Source organism: Notamacropus eugenii, chromosome 3 (assembly GCF_028372415.1).
Source record: "Notamacropus eugenii isolate mMacEug1 chromosome 3, mMacEug1.pri_v2, whole genome shotgun sequence".
Lineage (NCBI taxonomy): Eukaryota > Metazoa > Chordata > Mammalia > Diprotodontia > Macropodidae > Notamacropus > Notamacropus eugenii.
In genome coordinates this window covers 485588462-485612819 of record NC_092874.1, presented here as the reverse complement: position 1 = coordinate 485612819, position 24358 = coordinate 485588462, and the positions used below count along the sequence as shown (strand labels likewise).

At 47.9% G+C, this 24358-nt stretch overlaps 1 protein-coding gene across 9 annotated transcripts in view; it reads left to right on the top strand.

The window, feature by feature from the left end:
• Positions 1-24358, top strand: part of DLEC1 (DLEC1 cilia and flagella associated protein) — an 89847-nt gene that overhangs the window by 4258 nt on the left and 61231 nt on the right. For 8 of the 9 annotated variants that reach the window (XR_011964848.1, XM_072599155.1, XM_072599160.1 and 5 more), the window contains exons 3-12: positions 34-181; positions 2145-2255; positions 5341-5528; positions 5741-5961; positions 6564-6645; positions 8370-8457; positions 9335-9508; positions 11739-11875; positions 12326-12418; positions 17184-17274. Coding sequence is in view for 8 of the 9 variants with exons in the window: in XM_072599155.1 (XP_072455256.1) it covers positions 34-181; positions 2145-2255; positions 5341-5528; positions 5741-5961; positions 6564-6645; positions 8370-8457; positions 9335-9508; positions 11739-11875; positions 12326-12418; positions 17184-17274 (1333 nt within the window). In the remaining variant the exon portion in view is untranslated. Of the gene's footprint in view, positions 1-33; positions 182-2144; positions 2256-5340; positions 5529-5682; positions 5962-6563; positions 6646-8369; positions 8458-9334; positions 9509-11738; positions 11876-12325; positions 12419-17183; positions 17275-24358 lie in introns of those variants that run through there. The other variant, XM_072599161.1, reaches the window with a different exon arrangement.

Genomic DNA, 24358 nt, shown 5'->3' with positions numbered 1-24358 from the left:
GTGGCTATGTTCTTTTCCTTCTTCTTGTGCCAGCTTCGAGATGAGTATACCCAGAAGTTGGCAGACACAGATGTGGTTGAGAGGCATATTATTCAGGCCCGAGCTCGGGCCATGGCAGAGGAAGAAAGGATCCTTAACAACATCAAGGCCCAGGGATTTAAGACCATCCAGTTACCTCCAGGTATGGATTATGTGCCTGCTTTTGTGCAAACTGCTAAGCTGGAACCATGGCAGGACATATGCAGAATTCAAAGGCTCCTCTGTCCTTCCCAGGGCCTCCTTGGAGGTGCCTAAGCCCAGGCTCAGAAGGGGCCCAGGCAGGCCTCTGCCCTCCATGGACAGCCCCATCTACTTTTGCATAGGATAGCTCTTGCTGTTCAGGAGTTTTCTCTGAGATCAAGTAGAAATGGATGGTTTTGTGACTCTGGTCCAAACAGTACAGGCCTTAACCCTTTTCTACATGGGAGGCCTTTGAAGACCTCCAGCACACATCCCCATCTGTTCTCCCCAACTCATGTCATGGGGCTGCACAGGGTCATGGCCACAAGCACTCTCACCGCCTCGGTCAGCCTTCTCTGGACACAGCCTAGCTCATCAATATCCTTCTTAAAACATGGTGTCTGAACCACTCAGCTATGATGTGACTGGGCAGGGCAGGGGACAGCAAGAGCCGTCCTCCTCTGGGGCCCAATCCCCCTGTCACTGTCATTGTCTCACATCCAGTTTTTTTCTGCAACCACATTGTTGACTTGTGTTGTCCATTTAAACCCCCTGTGTCCCCCATATTATACTTGTCCAGGTGACTTTAATGGTGACACAAGGGATAGAATCCTGGGCTTGGAGTCAGAAAGACCTGAGTTCAAATCCAGCTTCAGATGCTTGCTAGCTGTGTGACCCTGGGCAAGTTACTTTACCTGTTTGCCTCAGTTTCCTCATCTGTGAAATGGGGATGATGATAATACCACCTGTTTCCCAGGGTTGTTGTGAGGATCAAATGAGATGGTAATTATGAAGTGCTTCCCAAAGGGCCTGGCACAGAGTAGTGCTACATAAATGTCCGAGGGTCTTCTGAGGATCCTCATTGGAGTGTGTAGGCAGCACAGAGTCATGGGAGGTTTGTGAGGAGGGGACTGGTATGCTCTCGATTCCTGTTAGGGAATGATTAATGTTGGGGAGAAGCTGGAGTAGGGAGAAAGCTGAAGGGGCTTGAGCAGCCGTTACTGTGGTTCAGGAGTGTGGTGCTGCCCACTGGCCTGGGGCAGCAGGGATGATGCTAGGGAGGAGCCTGATGGAACCGCAGGGGAGCTGGCTGGCTTTTCTTTGTAGTTACTAGTGTTTTGTCTACTAGTGTTTCAAGGCCAGATTCCTTGGCCTGATTTGTTTGCCCTCCACAGCTGTCCCCTTTCTTCTCACTGGCATTGTAAAGAGTCTCTGCTCCTGCCCAGTGTCATGCCCAGTTTTTGTATCCAGGTCTGTGCCCAATGTGCTGTCCTTCCTGACCAAGCCTAAGTATTTCACAAGGCCTGGCTCAAGACCACCGCCTCTCCAGAGTCTTTCTTGTCGCCCTACCAACCCCCAACCCTCCCGGAGTCTTCCCGCCCTCCTCTCCAACCGAGTATCTTGTCAGTGTCACACAGTGTAGGTCTGGATTGTCCGGTTCTTCGTTTTTCATGGCGAGAATTGTTCCTCAGGTAGACTGGAAATCTGTAGAGGGAAGGGTAGTTGTCTGCTGTTCCTGCCTCTGCCTCCCTCCTCCCCTCCCCCCATAGGACTAATGCGACAGTTGATTAGTATGTAAGCTCTAGGGGTACAAAGGAAGGACCTAAGGAGCTGCCAGTCAAGGTGCAGATCAGTAGCTATGGACAGGGCAGGCAGGGACATTGGGGGTGTTTCGAGAAGGAAGGCCCCAAGATGAAGGAGACTTGTAAAAGAGAGCTGAGGCATGGAGCCTGGTCAGAGGAGAGTGGTGGGGGGCCATGGCTAGGGACAATAGGGCAGGCTCTTGGTGTAAGAACTCTTGGCAAGAATCTGAAAGTTCTTACCGATTCCACCACTCATCAGTGCAACCTCTGCTGGGCCGGGAAACATGAGGCCAAGTTCTGGCGTCGGCTTCATCGTGACCATTGTTTGTTCCTTTCATCCAGTGAAGTCAACCTTCAGGTGGTGTGTGGATAACGAGCTGCTGAGGAGAAACAACTTGATTTGTCCTGAGGATTACATCTGTGACCCTTTATCTTTTTCCCGAGCACCTAAAGGTAACATTTCTCTCACCTCTAAGGAGTCTTCTTGCTGAATTCCAGCCTGCATCTGTGATCTAGCTTGAGCTTGGAGAGGAGTCAGGTTGTGCTGCTATCTCGTAGTGACTTGGGGTCCCCACTTGGCCCAGCAGCCCCAGGCACATCCTTCCGCATGGCATTTGTCCCAGGCGAGGTTCCCCTCTTGAGGTACGAACGCTAGGCAGGGTGATCACCACAGGACAAAGCAAGGTGGAGTCCCCCTGGGTCTCATGGCCCCTGGAGAACCAGGCCAGGCCATTCATTCAGAACAGTTGCTAAGTTGGCTGTTCCTGGTTCATCCTTGATCCTGTGGTGGTGAGGATTTTCAAGATACTCATGAGAGCTCTTTCTCTGTCTTGGATCCCTCTGTCCAATCCCTTCCTGGCTCAGATCCCTCCTTAACCCCTCTTTCAGAAAGCACATTTCCTTCCCAAGGCCCATTATGTATTGACCCTCCCTGCTGATCATTGAGTGCTTTGCCTTAGATGAGGCCAGGGCAATGAGAACTCCACACAGGGAGTGCTTAGAAAAGGACATACTCGTAGCCTGTGGGCTACAGCTGGGTCAGCCCAGCAAGGCACTCCAGAGCCAGGAGCCAGGGCGGACTTTGGGGCTGGCTTGGGGGAAGGTTTGGATCTGGAGTCAGTGATGTCTGGGTGTTGAAGCAGGCCCAGTTTGTCCATGTCAGTGGCGGTTGATGGCGTTCATGTCAGTTAGGTCCCCATTTCACTTGGTGTTGGCACTCTCCTTGGAGTCATTGAGTTTTCTTCCCTGGGCCTTGCCAAAGAGTCCTCTGACCTTCACCCTGAGGGGGGGTCACAAGGTCCACTTCATTGGTTTCCCTTCTCTGCACCCCCACTGCCCCCTACTTCCTCACCAACTTCTCTCCTCTCTTTCTTGGTCCTCTCTTGTGAGTCCTCATCTTTGTCCTTCTGCTTCCCTGAGTATGCTTCCACGCCCCACCCGTTCTTCATTCCCCCCAGACCCCCTGTCTCTCTTTGCTCAGCTGGCCCCCCACAGACAACTTCTAGCTCCTTACCAGCAGCCCAAATCAGCCCCTTCACCGCCATGGAGCATCCAGAAGGGACAAGGACTGGGTGGTGGGAAGGGCCCATAATCCCCCATGTGTACTTTACCTGGTTTGTCTTAAGTTTTTGTGTTTGTCCATTTTTGCTGTCTTGTCACTGAGAGGTGTTTGGGGGGAATGTGGCCAGCCACACTTTGGCTCACACAAATGAGGTGTTCAGGCTGCAGGCCTGCCTGTCACAGGATAGGAAGGAATCCCAAGGGTCTTTGGAGCCCTGCCCTGCCTCAGATAGGGAGGGAAGCGACCCCCTGACAACCAGCAGCCAAGACAGGAACCTGTTGCCTTTAAGCCATAATACCCTGTAGTATGCTGTGGAAGCTCTGGCTCTCAAGGTCAAGGATGGGCTCATCAGGCTTGGGACCCCACCTGAAGGGCCCCATGTTGAGGGCCAGCAGCCAACGGGTACCCACTTAGGGAACCTACCTGAAGCGTATTCTTACCCCAGGCCCAATGGGACCCTCCAGGGAGGGCTTTGTCCCTGAAGCAGGCACCCCTTTTACTCCGAGATGGCCCTAAATCTCAGTCTCATCTGAAAGGATGGCAAGACAAAGCCATTGACTATAGGCATCAGGGCCCTTCCTCTGAAGAGAGAGCAGGTCTAGCATCTCTCTTCTCATTAACACCACTGAGCATGGCTTGTCCTGGTCTTTTGTTGGAGGCGTGATGGGGGTGAGGGGAGAAGGAAAAGAGAGTCACAATCACCCGGCCTTCATGGCTCTCCTTGTATGTGAGCATCTTGGCATGGGGCCCCGCAGGCAGTGAGCAAGGTTCTGGATCCCTCTCTTGCTTAGAGATGATGACATGCCAAGCTCTGCCACAGGGTAGCTTCGGCCTCTGCCCGGTGCGCTTTTCCCTCTTTGCCCACTTAACTGCGTGTTTTTAATCAGACAATTCTACTTTTGTGTCTTGTTCTGGCATCATCTGCATTTCCCACCCTCTCCTCACCCCCCACTGCTGCTGCCTCCCAGAGGGCCGACCCTTAGAGTCAAGAGCCCAAAGGGGGAATTTTCAGCACAGCTAGCTACAAGATCAAAAAGGCTCCTGTTGATGTAGGATTCTGTTCTCATAGCTTCCCCTTCTCTAAAGGAGCAAAGAGAGGTCACGCTCACGTAGTTCAGTCTTTCCTAAAGTTATGTTTACTACTCAGAACAGTGGACGACTTTGATTCAGTAACTCAAAAGTAGCCCCTTGGCTGTGAATTCCAATGTGGTTTGTTCCTAGAGGAAACCCTTATTGTTCAGTTGTAGCGGACGGCCTGCGTGCCTACACGGCTTGGCTTGGTGAAGTGGTTGAAGAAAAGAGACATGGGAGGTGGGAAAAGATAGACCAGTTCCATTTATTGATCTGAGAGTCAAGGTATTTATAGACAGAAACTGCATGCCTACATGACATTCTGCTCATCTCCAGTCCCAGTGATTTGGCCAGTCTTATTGTCTTTAAAGACTGTTAGCCTAGAGGGTATCTATTTTACATATCCCTTGTTTTCTGTAATTCTCACGTTTGTCTCAAGGAGACAGCAACATCTGGGGGGCATGGAGAGCCATTTGGGATGATAATGAGCACAGTCTCAAAGAACAGTTTCCCCAAAGGTCTTTCCTGATCTTGTCAACAGCATTCCACCCTGGCCCTCGAGGTGGGTCCCCTGGGGGTCTCTTTCCCAGCGTCCTGAAGGGAGGTCATGCACTATCATTGCGTTGATGCAGAAAATGAGACTGGGAATTTGGTTTCTTCCCTATGAAGTCTTTGGCCACCCAAGGTTTCCTAAACCCAGGACTTCATCCTGTGTAATGGAGAAAACCCCCCAGCAGGCCCCATTCTGAATTCACAGAGAATCACTAGAGGGGACTGCTTCATCTGAACCAACTTGCGGCAGAGCATTTGGGAGAGAGAAAGTAGCCTTGGCCTTGGTGTTGGCCAGAAGGGTAATCCCTTCTGTTCCTTTTCCTTGATGATAACCATGGTTTCTTTGAGCCACAGGAGAGAATGAGTCAGAGTACTCCAAGCTGACCTTCAGCTACAGACAGCACATTGCAGGCACCGAGGATGTTCAGAAAGTCACAGAGATGGTCAGTAAGAAGAAGCTGCCAGCCATCCCTTCTCAGGTGTCCTTGTCTACCCTGACAAAGTGCTCAACGCCGGAAGTGACACCCCCCAAGGTGGTCAAGGTAGGCGCCAGAACCCAAGCCCCATGTCTGTCTATGGGGTGGGATGGTGGTGGAGCGAGGCAGAAGAAAGGGGAGAAGGAGGGGGATGCCTTTGGGGGAGGGGCAGAGCTAGGAAGTGCTGCATCTGCTTTCTTGTTTCCTGTGTGCTGTCTAGATTGCTCCGGGAAGATGTTGGGAGAGGTTTGAAGTAGGGGCTTTTGCTTGTTTCCCAGAAATTCCACTTTCCAAAGAATAAGATGTGGATGAGTCATCTGAACACGGCCCAGAGGGTCCAGGATCGACAGCGCCTTACCAAATTTGAGAACCAGCATAATTTCCTCAAGAACCCACGTTTCTTCCCACCTAACACTATGAATGGAGGCAGATCCCTCATCTTTCCTCCGCAGAAAACAGGAGCCATGGGAGACGAACGGAGTGTTGAGTTCAGTGAGAGGTTTGTGTCCAAAAGAAGTGAACCCCGAGAACAATAAAGGCTTAACGGTTTCCCTTGTTTCATAGAGTGTCCTTCCTCTGCTTTGGTGGGCTGTGGGCAGGCGCCTATGGGAACTGCACAGAGAGAAGGGTGGGGGGCTCCAGCACCCATCTGGTGTAGGTCAACACTGGGTCCCAGGTAGAGAAGCGAGCTCCCTGTTTGCTTCCTTGTATTCTCAGTGATTGCTGGGATCCTCCCAATGCCTGCTCCTTCATTCCTCCCTCAAGCCAACAGTTACCAGGAAACAAGCAGGATGCAGGTTTTTCTGCCGATCTCCCAATGACTCCGTTTCTCCCAATTAGTCAACAGTCAGCAAGCACTGATTTGGCCCCTACTGTGTACCAGGTGTATGAGACAAACCAGCAGATACAGATTAATGCTCTCCCTGGGTGGGAGGGGAGAGCAGTGGCTAAGCTACGCCTGGAGCTGAGCAGTGCTGGCCTTGGCTGCCCTGAGGCATGAGCAGCAACTGTGGGGTAAATTCCGTTATGCCTACGTGAGCACACATGCATGTGTGTTTGTATGTGTCTAACAGGCCTTTTGTTTTTCCCGTTTCCTTCCAGAAATTTTGATGATACGCCGGTGTTCCTAGCTAAGCCAGCAGTGGGTTTTTTTACTGATTATGTAGTTGGACCAGTTTATGAGGTAGAAATCTTACTTCCTTACTGACTCCTTCTTAACCATTACCACTCACAGCCTGTGGCCCAGACCACACAAAGCCATGCTGTTCTGACGGTTAGTCACAAGTAGGGTGAAGCCATACACACTCAGACTTTGAAAAATGCCTTTGATGGCAACGATCAACAAAAGGCTTAGGATTCTCAGGAATGAGTTTGGAAACTCCAGAGACAACCTTCTTCCCTTGTCCTAAACCACAGTGCTGCTATGCCTAGAGTCCTCTACAGGTCAGAGAGACCCAGGAAGGGATAGCTGGGGGTGGGGAAAGTCTCTTGATGGACTCTTCAGTTTTGAACAGAAGAGAGCTCAGATAGATGTACATCAGAACAGGAGGGCGTGGGGCAAGGGGGCGGGAATACAGGCTTGTTCCTTGATCCCAGAAGACCAGAATCAGGATTTGCTTGGGAACCTGGAAACAGGTAGAGGACAAAGAGCAGGGGACTTCATTTTATGTAGTGAAGAGTAAAAGAATTTAACCACAGAAGAACTTGATGGCAACCAAACACATAATGAGGTTCCTGAAGAATTTATGTACATTTGTAGATTATAACTCTGCAATGTGTCATTCAGGACATTTAGTGATTCCTTCGCTCATTCATTCACTACATGTTGACTGGGAATGTACAAAGTACAGGGTGTCAGGAGGGAGAGCTACAAAGATGGGTGAGAAATAGGCCCTCTGTACGGGGTGTCAGGAGGTAGAGCTACAAAGATGGGTGAGAAATAGGCCCTCTGTATGGGGTGTCAGGAGGGAGAGCTACAAAGATGGGTGAAAAATAGGCCCTCCTTGAGGGTTCTATGGTCTGGTTGGGGAAAGACATGTCCACAAAGAGCCAACATACCCAGGGGTGTGTGCTAAGTGTTTAGAAAGTGCTTTGAGTCTGTAATGGTGGGAGGGAATCATGGAAGGCTTCCATAAGGAGATTGTCTTGGAGATTGTCTGGGTTGGGAAAATGAAGACTCCGGTGAAGTGACTTGGGTGACAGAGGTAAGGTCTGTGTGGATGGTCAGCAAAGGTTGATGAGGGCAGGGATGGATCGAAGACTGTTGAAGGCAGTGACTCCGAAAGACAGTGAGGGGCTTGGAAGGTGATGGCAGTCACTGAAGAGTGATGTGATGAGCTCTCAGACATCACCTACCAAGCAGATTCCATTTCTTCTTGTGAGACGTGGATGAGCAGCAGATAGTGAGGCAGAACTGCTGGAAAAGGGAATAGGGATGAAGACTCAAGATCTAAGAGGGGATGGGCTTTGAATGTGGGGAACAGAACTTTGTCAGGGTCCTCCTCAGGGAGACCCCGAGGAAGCCTTGCAGGTGGGCGAGATGGCCAAAGGAGAGAGCATAGAGGAGGGGGTTGGGGAAAGAGTCCAGAAGAAAACCATATTTAGGAGAAGAGAGAAGGAATCCAGGGCCAGAGATGGGCTTATGGCCCTTGCCCCAGAAGGCCCATGTCACAGGACATTCACTGCAGGGAAAGTGTTTCTGCTTTATGTCACAGATCCAGGTAATGACCTCAACTCCACGTGGCAGGAACTGGGGACTAGCAGGAAGCGCAAGGCTGCTTGACTCAGGCCCGAGATAGGGGAAAGGAAGAATCAGCGAATTTGGCCTAAGGCTGTAAATAGTAAGGGTTGGGTTCCAATTCAGCCTAACCTTCGTTTTCTACCTTGTTCTTTAAACAATAAACCCAGATTGTGCTGGAGCTGCAAAATATGACATCCACCAGTCGCCACCTAAGAGTCCTCCCTCCGTCCACACAGTACTTTTCCCTGGGCTTAGGTGAGTGTGAATCTGGCTTGTGGCAGTTTAATCCCAGCTCCTGTTCCTTGCTAGTGGGCAAACACCCTGTGCTCCCTAGTGACAGAGGCCATCGATATCAGCGCTCCCACAATGATGGGGCTTCTCTAAGCCAGCTCACTCTGGGGTAAAGTTGGGGTCTCCTACTTCAGACCCCGAAGGTCAGAAGGTTGTTGTCACAGGGAAGTTTTGCTCTTTGGCTGCTGAGGGGGTCTTTGCCCTCCTTGACCACACCTGGTGGCCTGCCCCAGGCATCTTTCCCCCCTTGTAATGTCCTTGAAGCACAGCTATGGTGCCCACCCTACTGCAGTGCACATCAGCCCTGAGCCTGGCTCAGAACAGTGAGAGCCTTTTGACAGCAGTGCCGAGGTTTCAGGGTTAAAAACCTGCCTCTCAACGTGTTAGCAGCTGGCCAGCCAGACACATGTTGGTGCTCTGAGGAGAAGGAGGCTTTCCTGGGGAGGAACACTCCTTCTTGGTGAGTGAGAATGGAGTAGCGATTGCTGTCTGCCTCAGTTTCCTCAGCTAGAACATAACAGCAGCCCGTTATTATTCTGGGTACAATCATACTAGAAAAGCCCTTAGCACACATCAATACGTGTTCCTTTTCCCTTCCCCTTGGGCAGTGTTGGCTTCACTGATGCCCCCTTCCATCTCCCCCCAGGCAGGGGATGCCTGGACAAGCAACCCTGTGACTATCCCAGGTGTCCTGGGGGCAGAAGCCACTTCTTTGAGGGCGATTTGTTCTCAGGAATACATGGAGCCGCCGCCTGGTGCCTCTCCAGAATCACAAAGCCCTGATCCCCATGAGCTCCTTGTATGGGGACTGGAAATTCAAAAGCTTGTCTTTGTCTGACAGGAAAGTTCCCGGGAAAAGGAGGACTGGTGGCCCCTGGGATGAACTGCCAATACACAGTGCGTTTTGCTCCTGACAGCCTTGGAGATTTTGATGATTATATTTTAGTGGAGACGCAGGCGACCCAGACACTTCTGATCCCCTTACAAGCCAGGAGACCACCTCCAATATTAACACGTTAGTATGGATTCCAGCAAGTGTGGGATACTGGGGAAGCAAGCTACTGGGTAGGTTGGAGGGTGCCCAGAATGAGAACTCTCTCTGGCAAAGCAGGGCATGGACAGACAAGCTACAGACAGGTACAGCCAGCAGCCCATGCCCTGGGCCCTGGATTCTAATCCCAGCTCTGCCCAGGGCCTTGTTTCCACATCTGAAAAATGAGGAGCTGCTTCCCTTCCAGCTCTACATCTGTGGTGCTTGCTAAGTCCTAGGGTATTGTCTGAGGTGTAGAGAGGGAGAGGGCATCCAGCCACCAGGGAAGTGTTCTGCGCTGGGCCCCACAGCTGGGCCCCACAGCTGGCCCCACAGCTGGACTTGAGCTTGATTCTTCCTGATTCTGAGCCCAGCAGGCTGTACCTTAGGCCAGATGGCCTCTGGTGGGTGGTTGTTGGGCGACACAACGGAGCGGCTGGACAGTGTACAGGAATGCCATCAGATAAGGCTGTGCGGTAAGAAATGGCGAACATGAGGGATTCAGAGAAACCTGGGAAGACTTGTATGAACTGATGCAGAGCAAAACAAGCAGGACCAAGAGACTCTATAAATACATGTATGTTTAAATATTGCACTCACATATTTGTGTGTAGACTATATATATGTGTGTGTATGTAATCTATATGTAATCTATGTAAATAAACACACACATCTCCATGGAAGAAATGTGGAGGGGAACAGAACAAGGCTGATGTCATCAGATCCAATCATGGGTGATCTTTGTGCTTAATTGTTTTTCTGTGGGGGTGGGGGTGAAGTCGCTGTGATAGAAAGACAAAATGGACCAGCAGAATGTATTTAATAAGAAAGCCTATGTAAAAATTGGGAATTTCTCTCCAAGATAGCAGCAACATTCCTCTCCAAGCCAAATGGACGTATCTGTTCCCTGGTCCATCTTTGTTGTTAATGCTGCTGAGATCCTAGCCGCCTTCATTTTTTTCTGCTGTTTGTGTAATTCAGAATAAACTCAAAATTATATGCATTAATGGAGGCCAGCAGCACAATCTAAAAAGTATCTCTATTTGCTTTCTCTCCCTCCAGCTCTTGGTTTGGCTGTAGGGTGAATACCTTCCCAATTGTTTTACTTGAAGCAGTTTCACCAGCTTGCCATTCTCCCTCAGCCAGGATTCAGAATTCATTACAAGGAATCCACAAGTGAAAGAAGTTCATCGGGGATAATTAAGAATCACCTCCCATTTTCTCCCTCATGAAACATCAAGTGGCTCCCTCCATTTCTTGCTGTGACTTCTTGAGGGCAGTAGATCAGCTTCCACCATAGCAATCACCATTCTTTTTTCATTTTCAGTTTTTTTGCTGTTGGTACCTTGCATTGTCAAAGCTTATTAATAAACGTAGGTTAGAGCGCTCTGACGTCTTTGTAATTTTGTCAGCTCTGAATACTTGACTCTGAAAAGAGATCACCCCCATTGCCCACCAGCTCTCTAATTAAAATAATAATTAAAAAACCCACTGGTCATTATCTGGAGATTTGAATCGAGTTACAATCTATATTTTTATTACCAAAATAGACTCTTTTAGAAGTATAAACTGGGGTTAGGCCCTGCTTGACAAAGGAGATGCCTCCCTGTGGAGTTAACCCGAATTGTGCCGTAGATGTGCCTGGACTCTGGAGCTGACCTCTCTTCTGAACATGAAGTCCCCTTTGGAATGTTGGTCTGAGGACTGGTTCCCATAGGCACCAGCCCCTTTGGCATCTTTTAATTCAGTGTAGACCAAGTTCACACTATATTAGTCAGGACTTTGGAGTTCTCATTTCTCATTCATTATGGACATAAGGAAACAACCGCTTCAGGTACTCCACGTGCCTGGTACTTATTAATACCTCCTAGCCTTGGAGATTGTCTGAAGGTGGCTGATAGGACAGTTCCCCAAATACTGGTGATTACAACCTAGTTTTGTTGTTTCATGGATCTGAATCAAATGTGTGCTTAGATGAGTCTTAGGTACAAACTCTTGCCAGGCAGTTCTTGCCCTGGCTTCTGCAACCTTTCCTTTAACTAACCAGCCATACTCTTGAGATCCCCTTTCTTCCTGAGGGCTGTTGCTGGGCTAGACTCACAACTCTCCAGTCACACTGAGTGAGGAAGGCACCTTGGAAATGTGTGCTGATTACTAAGTCATGGGCAGTCATGACTTACCTTGATGCTCTCTCTTGTTTTTGTGATTGTTTCAGTGGCTCCAGCCTTAGACTGTGGTTACTGTCTTGTTGGGGGAATCAAGATGACTGGATACATCTGTAAGAATATCGGGCTGAGCACGGGCAGGTTCTGCATCATGCCCAAGTCATCCTGGCCACCTCCAAGTTTCAGGGTGAGGGCTCACTCCAGTGCTGTCCTGGGGCTTTGCCTGGTCCTGATTTCAGGGTGAGGGCTTGCTCCAATACCGTCCTGGAGCACATGTTCTTATCCTAGCCACTTCCTGGTTTTAGGGTGAGGGTTTGCTCCAACGCTGTCCTGGGGCTTCGTCTGGTCCTGGTTTTGGGGTGAGGACTTGCTCCAGTGCTGTGCTGAGGTTCAGGGCTTGGTCTGATCCTGGCTACCTCCTGGTTTTGATGGGAGGGCTCACTCTAGCAGCATCCTGGGGCATGGGGCTCGGTCTGGGCAGGGCCTCAGACAGCTCTGATTGTGCTTATGAAGCCTTTAGCTTACATTGGTGTCCCAAAAAATGGGGGCATTCAAGTAATACAATGGGGTGGGGGAGAGGAGGAGGAGGACTCACCTCTTCTTGTTCCAGGGCCTCCTATGATCTCCTTTCCTGCAGGCTGTTGCTACTGTCGGCTTTGTGGAGCAGGCACCCTTTGGAATCCTGCCTGCTGTCTTTGAGCTCATTCCAGGACAGGCGCTGGTATTGGAGGTAGGGAGTTGGGCCACTCTGCACCATTGGCTGGTGTTTGTTTCACCCAAGCCCTGGAGACCTGCTGGTCATTCCTTTCTACCATGGAGGTTCACAGTCATCTACTGCACAAAGAAATCCCATCAAGGAATCAAGACTTTGAATGATTCCTGTGGGGGAAATGTCATCTGGTTAATTCTTGTTATTTGTGCCAGATGTATTCCTGTTGTGGACTACTGTTGGGGAATTCTTCCTTGCCTCAGGAAGCCTTTCCTGACCACTCCATCTCCCTCCTCATTTGGGGTGTCCTCGTTTCCCCATTCCAGTGCCTTCTTCTTTGTTCTGCCTCTGCCTTGGATGGGTCTGGTTGTGGACAGGAAGCTCCGGGAGGGCAGGGACTGGCTTTTGGCTCTCTGTGTATCCCCAGCACATCGTAGCTACTTAATAAATGCGTATTGTTGACCTTGAAACTTTGAAAGAAAGGCAACAGGCTAATGCATACATTTTATGATTTAATTAATTAATTGATCAATTCCCCATAAAGAAAACAGTTACATAATGCATTATGGAGCCAGAAATGTTCTGGCTACCCAGTGCAGAAATCTTCTGGCTTATATACATTTTGCCGTGAGAAAGGAACTCTCCTAATTGAGCAAATCGTAAATTCAGTAAGACAGGACAATTAACAAAGCAATGTTGGTCAGGCCTTGGGATTCCAGGCTGGATAAACATATGTCTCGGTGATAAGGAAATCCCACCACTAGTGAGTGGCAGGCTTCCTGCCCTAAACAGATAACTGACATAGGAAAGGGTAAACAAAGTTCAGTAGAAATTACGACCTAAGATGTCTATATTTTCTTTACCATTAACATGCCATAACATAGTATATGTCTACAAATATTAAGATATAGAAAATGTCCCATTATTCAAGATAGTGTCTTAGGTTAAAGGTCTCTTAAAGAATGTAGAGTCAGCCTTGGCTGGCTTTGTTGACATAGGAAGAGGCACCCTCTGAGTTTGCTTCAGAGAGAACAAAGAGATTATTCTAAAATTTTATATTAAACATTATCAGTATTCACTGATTGCGCTCATCCCGTCGGAGCTTATCCTTGGCCACCATTTTGTTTTCTCCTCTATCTAAATATCTTGAGAGTCCCTCCCTTTGCCTCTAGCCTTGACTTCTCCACCTTCTCCATCTGAGGTTCCCTCCCAAAGAAGAGTTTGTGAACAGAGCTTGTCATCTCTCCCAGCTCTGCCCCCAGAGGAATTGGCCTGGGGTGAGAGAAGAAAGGCTAGGATTTGCAGTCCAAGCTTGGCTAGACTTGAATGGATCTCTTTGTGCCTAGGGATTTCAGTTCAGTCGAGAGGCAGGCTGTCACCAAGGCATTTGGTGAGTTCTCTCCAGGCATCTCCACACAGTGACAGACATCATCTTCACACACACACACACACACACACACACACACACACACACACACACACACTTCTTACCCTGCACCTCTCCTCCCTTTCCCAAGAGCTGTTAGTGGTTCAAATCAAATGAAGTCCCTGATAGCAAATGGGAAAGGTATGTGAGTGAAGGGACTGCCTCAGCTTTCCCATTTTGAGATTTTCCCAGCTCTAGCTTTCCATGAGTCACAAAGAATGGCTTCCCCAGCTCAGGACTCAGTGTCTGGCTCAGAGGAATGATTTGGGGGGCACGCTGTGATCAGCTTTCCTTCAGCATCCTCAGGGATCCACCCTCCAGAAACTCAACTCAGCCTTGGTCATCACACCTCTACTGGGTCTTCAGTTCCTTTTCCAGCAGACTTCCTCCTCCGGGGTGTAGTGTTTCCTCTTTTAGGCTCCAGGGGTCCCCACTTGGGGCTTGGGGTTCAGGGAGCCACTGTGTTGGCTCATGTCTGTCTTAGAGTTCTGAGAGTCACCTTAGTTCAGTTTCTGAGTACAGTGACATTTGTACTTGAGAACCAAGGACTTGGCTCCATTCAGAAAACACTGATGCAGCCCTTCCCCTGCCCAAGGCAGCCTCAGATACTTACTGGCTAAGTGACCTTGGGAAGGCCAGTGACCTTGGAGAACCTCAGTTTCCTGATCTGCAAAATGAGAATCACACTAGCTGTGTCCCAGCGTGATGGTGAGAAAAGTGCTGCGATATTCCTCTGGTTTAGGAGGGAAAGGACATCTCCCAAGAAAGAGCTAAATGTGCTAAAGAGGTGCCCAGGGCCTTCTCCGTTGGACTGGGACAAACACTTCATACCAGGGCTATTTCCTATGCCCCAGAATTGGGGGTCATCCCTTCTTCACCAGGTCAGGTGGGGGTCATCCCTTCTTCACCAGGTCAGGTGAGGGAGTCATCCCTTCTTCACCAGGTCAGATGGTGGGGTTCATCCCTTCTTCACTAGGTCAGGTGAGGGAGTCATCCCTTCTTCACCAGGTCAGGGGGGCAACTGCTCTGTTCTTTTCAGATTCTTGGTACTTACAGGGGCAGGGACAAGGGTTGATATTTGTTTGATCTGCTTGTAGGCAACCAAGAGCCTCAGTAGGAGCTCACTTCTAGGACACAGGAAGATGAGGCTTCAGCCTTGGGCCCTTCTGTATGTCTTGTGTTCCAGCCCCAAATCTTTGCACAGACCATCCCCACAATTAGACTTGTTCCCTTCCCCTTTCTACCTTCTTCTTTGTTCTGCTAGTTTGTTTTGGAATCTGGTGGTGCTGTGTCCTTCCCACCCAAGACCTACCTTCCTGCTTAGCATTGTTGGTACCCCTCCCCCCCAAAGCTTTTATATATGCTTTATACTTTCTTATCTGTGGTATTGTATTTCTAGTAAAGAGTCTGCTCCTAGTGGCAGGGACCAGGTACCTCCCTCTTGTTTCTGTCTCTGTCCAGCACCTGGCACTATATGGCACTTAATAAAGGCACATCAGAAGGGAAAATGGAGAGACAGTGGCAGAGAGAGACTGAAAGACAGTGAGAAAGAGAGGTCACAGGAAGAGACAAGAGACAAGAGACAAGCCCTGTGGGCAGGCTGTGGCCTCCACTACATCCACTTTGAATCTGGAGATTACAGACTGACCCTGCACCATTTTGTTAGGTGTAGTTTCTCTGAACCCCATTTTTGACCCTGGGCAGATTTTGGTTCCAGAGTTATACCTGTGTGTGCCTGTGCCGTTATGTTCTCCAACATTTACCAGTCAGAGCCCTGGTTACCCCGTGTGAGCAGTGTCCTTCATGGGAGGCCTTTTCCCTGCTCCATTGGGATCCATTCCCATAATCCCTTCTAGGCCATTATGCCATTATGACATCTTCAATTATGTCTTTCCTGAGCACTTAAGGATGAATCAGGAAATTGGGAAGGAGAAGAGGGCGTTTTTTCTGGGGGAAAACTAAGGGGCTCCTTAGTCACATTGTCAATGTGAAAGAGGAAGTGAGGATCCATCGAGGGTGAATCAGGCCAGCACCAGGGTAAACGGGCTACTATACAAAGCTTTTGGAGTAAAGAGGGAATAGAGAAGGAAGCAGATCCTAGCCAAGGATACTGGAGCTAGGGGCTGCTTTCTGGGACTGCCGGGAGGGCAGTGCTTTACCTGAAGCCATAGTGAAGAGATGTGGGGCCCAGGCAGGGTTGCAAGTCAGTCTCCTGAGGTTCCTAGAGGACTGGAATAGTGCTTGCCTTTGATCTGAGAGAGAGGAGTGAGCCAGGCACCCCAGTGACCCTAATGGTTGGGCTAAACAGTTAGCCTAAGGAGGGGAATGAGCCAGAGGACCTGGATGGAGCTTGGTACAGCAAGAGGTGGAGAACCCCTCGCACTGCAGAAGAAGCCCCTTCTCTCCCTGGGCTGACTCTAAGCTTACCAGCTCCCAGAGGAGAAAGCCAAGGAAGGCTGCTCAAGAGCCTGTTCACTGAAGGAGAAATCCCCTGCTTGTTACCCCTGGGTGGGAAACGAGCCTGTGCAAGTGAGTCATGTCCTGTGTGAGGTTGCCCTCCCTGCCAGAGAGAGCTAGACTGGGGTGATGGGCCCTTGGTTTGGGAACCTTCACAGAGAGAAGTCCCATGGCATTAGAAGGCTTTCACAGATGTTGTGTTGTGATCAAGGACAGCCTTCTACCTATGGGCCTTGCTGAGAGACCAGTTCTCAGGATGGCATCAAGTGGGCATTCTTGGGGCCCTTGAGCCTTGCTGTAAGGACTCCTCTTAGTAATCCTTGGAAACCTCTGGCGATTGGCTCAATACCTTCAGGCAAGCCTCTTTCCAGGAAGTAGAGAGAAGGTTTTGTGGCTCTGTCTCAGGAGTTGGGCCTTGAGCGGTCCATCTGCCCCAGGTGACAACCCAGCCATCAGGGCATTCCTCCTGAGACTGGGGGGAGAGGAGGAGGATTCTTTTTTTTTTTTTTTATTTTGTAATGTTTAACAATCACTGCCATACAATTGTGATTTTATCCCCCCCACCTACCCCCCACTCCCCCCCTCCCTCCCCACGACTGCATACAATTCTGTATAGATTCTACATATACTTTCCTATTGACTATATTTTCACTATAGTCATGCTATGTAGTCAGACTAAGATAAATGAAAGAAATCGTATAACAAATCAGAACATGATACACAAACACATACACATACACAAACATGATCTGCTACAATATGTGAGTGACTTCTATATTTCTCTCTCTGAGTGTGGCAGGCATTTTGCCTTGAGATCCGAGGAGGAGGATTCTTTAGGAATACTTTCTTGGCAGGAAGTTGGGGCAACATCATGGACAGTCACACAGGCTCTCTGCGTTTCAGGTGTTGTTTCTTCCGACTTCCCTGGAAACGGTGGAGAAATCTTTCATCATCATATGTGACAATTGTCAGATAAAAGAAGTCGTCATTTCAGGTTGGTTTGCCACCTGGGGGAGCGTGGGAGCCTGCTGACTGCTAGGCCATGAGCTTTAAGGGAGCTCAATCCTGCTCCTACTATGGCCTCCCTTGTGGGTCGGAGTGGGCTGGGGTGAGGGTTATTGTCGCCTCCTCTTTCAGACCCTCATCACCTTTCACTTCCATTTTGGCAGCCTCCTTCTAACCAACCTTCCTGCCTCCAGTCTCTCTCCTTTCCAATCTGTCTTCTACTCAGCTGCCAAAATGATTCTCCAATAGCATGTCTGATCATGTCACTACCCTGCTCAACAAACTCCTGTGTCTCCCTATTACTTTCAGAATCAAATAGAAACTTTTCTCTTCAGTTTGTAAAGCTTGCCATAACCTCTTCCCTTCCCATTTCCCCAGCCTCATTATATGGAACAAGTTCGCCAGTTGTGCAGTTGAACGCTGTCCGCTTCCTCTGTCTTCTGCATATCCAGTCTCCATCTTCTCACCTTTGCTTCCTGGGATCTCTCTGTTCCTTCAAATTTCAGTTAAAATCCTACTTTTTATATGCATTCTTTCCTGATCCTTCTGGCTGCTAGTGCCCTCCCTCCCATGACCACTTTGTATTCATTTGTATGGATTATGGGCATTCTTACATGTATATAGGTTGTCTCTCCCACCAGTTTTTGAGGAAGCAAAAAACTGTTTCACTCTTATCTTTGTATTCTCACCCCCAGCACATAGTAGGTGCTCAAAGAATGCTGACTGACTGTACATTTATACTCCCTGGTGGAGCTCATCCACAGTCTGTCATGTCAGCAAGGGGGAGTCTCACATTGACATCTCAGCCCAGACCCGTTTCCCAACCCATCACGTTCATCTTTTTCAGGGGTCTGTGGGACATCTCCACCTGGATGTTCCATCATCACCTTGAGCTCAGTATGGCTCAGATGGATTTGAGTCCTCAAATGTAGTTTTTTCCCAGCTCCCCCTACCATGTGTCCTGGCTTTTTGTCTCTGATGGGGGGGGTTGCAGTTTCTACCATGGTGGGGGATGCTGAGCACGTGCTGGAGGGTACCTAGCAAGTAGTCAGTAGGCCTAAGCCCTCATGCTGGGTTACCTGCAAGCCTCATGGACTATACTTGGAACACTCCCCTCTATGTCATCTTGACGTCACTAGCCTGCTCCAAAGTGTCTTTAATTACTCTTTTGATCGGCCGGTGGCCCCACATCTCCAAAGGGTTATCCTTCCCATGTTAGATTATTCCAACTCAGGATGCTGCCTGAAGTGGGGGGACCTTCTAGCTAATGGCCATGGCCATGTCCTCCCAAGAGTAGATTAGAGGAGAGAAGTGGAACCTAGGACTCAGCAGACGAGGAGAGTAGGGCAGGCCCAGCTCCTGCTAAGGAATCATTGGGTGATTTTGGAAAATCAGCTTCTCATTATGGGCCTCAGTTTCCTCCCCTATAAAATGACGGAGTTGGACAGGATGACTTTGAGGTGCCTTTGAATTCCTTGGTCCTCAGAAGTGTGATTCCAAAGACGTGTTGAGAATCCGTTTGGGTTGGGATATATTTTTTTAAATGTTTAATTTATTTATTTTCAGTTTTCAACATTCACTTCATAAGTTTTAAATTTCCTCCTCCTCCTTTTCCCCTCCCTGTCCAACATGGCATGCAACCAAATGTGGGCTCTACATGTACATTCCTGTTAAACACATTTTCACATGAGTCATGTTGCATAGAAGAATTATAATAAATGGGAGAAACCATGAGAAAGAAAACAAAGCAAAAGAGAAAAGAGTCTGTTTCGTTCTGCATTCTGGCTCCATAGTTCTTTCTCTGGATGTGGACAGCATTTTCCATCATGAGTCCTTTAAAAGGTTTTAGGTCCTTGCATTGCTGAGAAGGGCCAAGTCTATCAAAATCAGTCCTCGCACACTGTGGCTGTTGCTGTGCACAATGTTCTCCTGGTTCTGCTCATTTCACTCACCATCAGTTCATATAAGTCTTTCCAGGCTTCTCTGAAGTCATCCTGTTCATCATTTCTTAAAGCACAATAGTATTCCATTACATTCATATACTACAACTTGTTCAGCCATTCTCCAATTGATAGGTGTCTCCTCGATTTCCAGTTCTTGGCCACCACAAAGAGAGCTGCTATAAATATTTTTGTACATGTGGGTCCTTTTCCCATTTTTATAATCTCTTGGGAATACAGTCCCAGAAGTGATATTGCTGAGTTGAAGGTTGTGCACATTTTTGTAGCCCTTTGGACATAGTTCCAAATTGCTCTCCAGAATGGTTGATGAGCTCACAGCTCCACCAACAATGCATTAGTGTTCCAACTCTCCCACATCCTCTCCAACATTTATCATCTTCCTGTTTTGTCACGTTAGCCAATCTGAGAGGTGTGATATGGTACCTCAGAGCTGTTTTGACTTGCATCTCTCTAATCAATAGTGATTTGGAGCATTTTTTTTCATATGACTAAAGGTAACCTTAATTTCTTCCTCTGAAAACTGCCTGTTCATATCCTTTGATCATTTATCAATTGGGGAATGACTTATATTCTTATAAATTTTGTTCAGTTCTCTATATATTTTGGAAAGGAGGCCTTTATCAGAGATACTAGTTGTAAAAATTCTTTCCCAGTTTTCTGCTTCCCTCCTAATCTTGGTTGCATTGGCTTTGTTTGTGGAAAAACTTTTCAATTTAGTGTAATCAAAATTATCCATTTTGCATTTCATAATGTTCTCTATTTCTTGTTTGGTCATAAATTCCTCCATTTTCCATAAATCTGATAGAAAACTATTCCTTTCTCCACTAATTTGTTTATAGTACCAGCCTTTATACCTAGATCGTGTACCCATTTGGATTTTATTCTGGTATACGGTGTCAGACATTGGTCTGTGCCCAGTTTCTGCCATATTATTTTCCTGTTTTCCCACTCGTTTTTGTCCAACAGTGAGTTCTTATCCCAGAAGCTGGGATCTGTGGGTTTATCAAACAGTAGATTACTATAATAATTGACTACTATGTCTTGAGTACCTAACATGTTTCACTGGTCTACCCCTCTGTTTCTTAGCCAGTACCAAGTGGTTTTGATGATTGCTGCTTTATAATACAATTTGAGATCTGGTAGGGCTAGGCTGCCTTCCCTATCATCTCTTTTCATTAATTCCCTTGATATTCTGGACCTTTTGTTCTTCCAGATGAACTTTGATATTATTTTTTCTGGCTCTAGAAAATAATTATCTGGTAGTTTGATTGGTAAGGCACTGAATAAGTAAATTAATTTAGGTAGAATTGTCATTCTCATATTAGCTCGGCCTCTCCATGAGCAACTGATATTTTTCCAGCTGTTTAGATCTGACTTTATTTGTGTGAAAAGTGTTTTGTAATTGCGTTCATACAGTCCCTGGGTTTGTTTTGGCAGGTAGACTCCCAGATATTTTATAACATCTACAGTAACTTTAAATGGGATTTCTCTTTTTAGCTCTTGCTGTTGGGATATTTTTCTACAGGTGCCTCTGAAGAATGTAGTCCTTTTCAAAGGTTTGGTCTCCTGCGAGACAGCCTCTGTTTATTTTGGGATTGTGATATTTGTTTAATTAACTGCCTGAAGAGGACATGACTGTATGGGGGTTTTATGAGATCCTTGCCCACCCAAAAGACATTTATTAAGTGTTTATTGTATACAAAGCCTAGTGCAAGGTGCTGGATTTTCAGAGACAGTTTGCCAACTCCTGTCTTTTTGTGAAGGAGACCAAGGGGAGCTATTAAATAAATTTAAAAAAAAATTTTTTTAATATCCCCCTCCCCAGGATAGCATGCAATCTGATGCATATTTCCACATTAGTCATGTTGTAAAAGAGGAATCAGAACAAAAGGGAAAAACCATGAGAAAGAAAATAAATAAACAAAAAAGAGCAGACTGCATTCCAACTCCAGTGTTTTTTCTCTGGATAAGGACAGCATTTTCTATCTTTTGGAGTTGTCTTATATCTATCTATGTGATGATTGAGGGGAAAGGAAGGAATGCTGCCTCTGAAGGGGATTCAGAAAGGCTTCTTCCTCTTGGAGGATGGCCTCTGAGCTGGGGCTTGGAGAAAGGCAGAGATTCTCCTAGTCAGACGGGAGGAGGAGACAATCCATCAGTCTCCCAAGAGAGCCATGGGGAGCAGAGATGGGAGAGAGAAGGCTGAATTTGGGAATTGAGAAGGAGGCGTCCAGAGGGGAGAGGTCGTGGGGCAGCTAGCCTAGAAAGAGAGGCTGGAAGTGAAAAACGGAAAAGTTTCTGTTTTTCATCTTAGTGGTAGTCAGGAGCCAGGGAAGGTCCTTGAGGGTGGCACTGACTAGGAAGCTGGTTGCTATGATACCTAGTGCCAGCCTACAACCCATCCTTACTGGGAAACCAGGCTGAAAGATTTATGTCAAAACCACAGGCTCTTGGTCACTTTCTTTGTGATGCCACAGTAACCCACTGCAGATGGCATCATCCTCTGACTATTATCCCTGCATATTTCTAAGGACAGGGACACTAGCACAGTGGCTGGCATTAGATTCGGGTGGGTCAGCCCTTACTAGGCCTCAGCTCCTCATCTTGAAAACAAAGGACCAAGATGAAGGGATTTCTTCTTGATTGTTGATGTTTTGTTTTGTTTAGAGGTGCAACTCTGGGCAAGGCTGGGGAGGGAGTTAGTGAAGGTAGCGCAGCTGGAGTGTCACAAACGAGGCTATTAAACACCCCAAGTACAAAGGCAAGGAAGAGGGTGGATGGCATGGCCCAGAAGTCCAGGGAAAGCAGCAAGAAGGCCTTGGCTCTGTCAGGTGATGTGGACAAAGTGACCTTGTACCTGGATGGAGGGATGGCCATGGGCAGAGAGCAGAGCAGGCCATGGCATGTCTGCTCCTGGCCAGTGTGTTGGGGACAGAAGAAAAAGCAGTGGACCAGGCAGCTGGGGAAGCAGTGTCTTCTGGGGGAAATCCAGGGGAGAGCAGATGAGACGAAACTTGTTAATGATGGAATGGAGGTTCTGGAGAACCCAGGGAAGGGGATGAGTCAGGCTGAGGGTGGTTTGGTTTTCCAAGGAGGAGGCCTGGTTTCCTCCAATGTCAAGGACATTTAATTCCCAAGAGGTTTGACCTCTAGCAGCTGGTCATTCTCTGTTGGGGGCCTGACTGTGGGGAAGGGGGTCACCTTGGTAAAACAGTGCACGTGCACAAAGTTGTGGTGAGGGCATCGTCATTTTCCCTGGTGACAAACACTGCTGTGGTCACTACTCTGTGCCTCAGTTTCCTCATCTGTAAAATGAGAATAACAATGCCTCTAGCACTTCCCCTCCTCCTAGGGTTGGGATGAGTGAGGTTCAAAGGAGACATTGTATGAAAAGGGCCCTCAGTAAAGTTTAGAGCCTTCCATGTAAATGCCAAATGGTGGCATTGTTACTAGACATCACCTGCCAATGAGAATCTTGCTTAGCTGTGGTTTCTCTTCAGTGGCTGTTGTATTTAACTTGGTGGTCTGCATGCATGAAAATCTAATGCTCCTCCTTCTCTGGAGAAATCTCCCGGCCCCTGTACAGCAAATCTTCTTCTCCTGAAAATGCCTTGTCCCTTTCAGTGCTTCCCCTTTCCTGGGTCTTAGAACCTTATTTAGGCCCCCATTGGTCCCTGGCTCTTTAGCGAAGTCCCAAATGCTGGTGAGACCCAGATGGGCTATTTCTGGCAGAACCAAGGAGCTCGCCACATGACCTAACTGAACTGTTCAGAATTGGGGCCAAGATTTCCAAAGACTCTGAGAAATACGAGTGCCCTGCCATGTGCTGCTGGCAACAGTGCAGGTTGGGAGAGGTTCACTAATGCCGACAGCAATGAGCATTTAAAGAGCGCTTAAGGGTTTGCAAAGAACTTTACATATGTTATCTCATCTGATCCTCACAACTCTGTGAAGTAGGTACTATTATTGTTCCCATTTTACATTGGAGGAAACTGAGGCACAGAGGAGTTAAGTGACTTGCCCAGGATTACACAGCTAAGTAAATGTCTGAGGCAAGATTTGAACTCAGGTCTTCCTGACTCTAAGTCCTGAACTCTTTCCACTCTGCCATCTAACTTCTCATTCCTTAGTCATTTTTTTAATATCATTTGGTGTTTTGTATGTGTGGAAGTATAGATGTGAATGCTGGCCCTGCAGGTTCTCAATATCCATAGGGAAACTTTTTTGTTGGGAAAGTCAGATGAAGAATGTCAAATTGGCCAGCTGGCCTTAGCATTTATGTGTTTGGTAACTTCCACTGGCCAAGACTCTGAGGCACCACGCCTCCTAAACCCTGGCCATGATTTACGAGTTATTGTGGCCATGTAGGTTCTTTTCTTAATGCCTCCAAGGATGGAACACTCACTACCTGAAATGAGGTGACCTATTCCATTTCAAACAGATCCAGTTGTTAGGATGTGTTTATATAACACATTTATTTCCTCCAGATTCTCCTGGTCCTAATTTTGCCTTCTGGGACCAAACAGAGGAAATCTAATTCATCTTTGCCATGCCAGCACATCAGATGTTGGAGGGTAAGGATATGTCACCACTAAGTTGTCTTTTCTTCTGATCAGTCCATCTCAAATTCTTCAGACTAGCCCCCGACCTGGTTTCAGATCTCACCATCCCAGCCTTTTTCTTGACACCAACTTAAGATCATTTCATGCTGATTGATTCATGTCAAGTTGACATTTGGCTAAAAGTCTCATTGATGTGAGATCCTGTGAAGCCACTGATCCTGGACTTATGTAGCTGAGTGTGTGAACCCAAATTTAGGACTTTGCACTTCTTTCTCTCAAATATGTTATTAAGGGAGACAGGAGGAGACTTCTTGAAGGAGAGATTTTAGTTGGAACTCATAAGAAACCAGGGAGATCAGTAGGCAGAAAAGAAGAGGGAGAATGTTCCAGGCCTGAGGAACAGCCATAGAAAAGGAGTGACTAGTTCTTGGAACAGACAGGAGGCTGGTGTCACTGGACCAAAGAGTATGTGGTGGGGAATACAGTATAAGACTGGAAAGGAAGAGAGTATTTTGTATTTGATCCTGGAGGTTACTGAGCATGGTCAGAC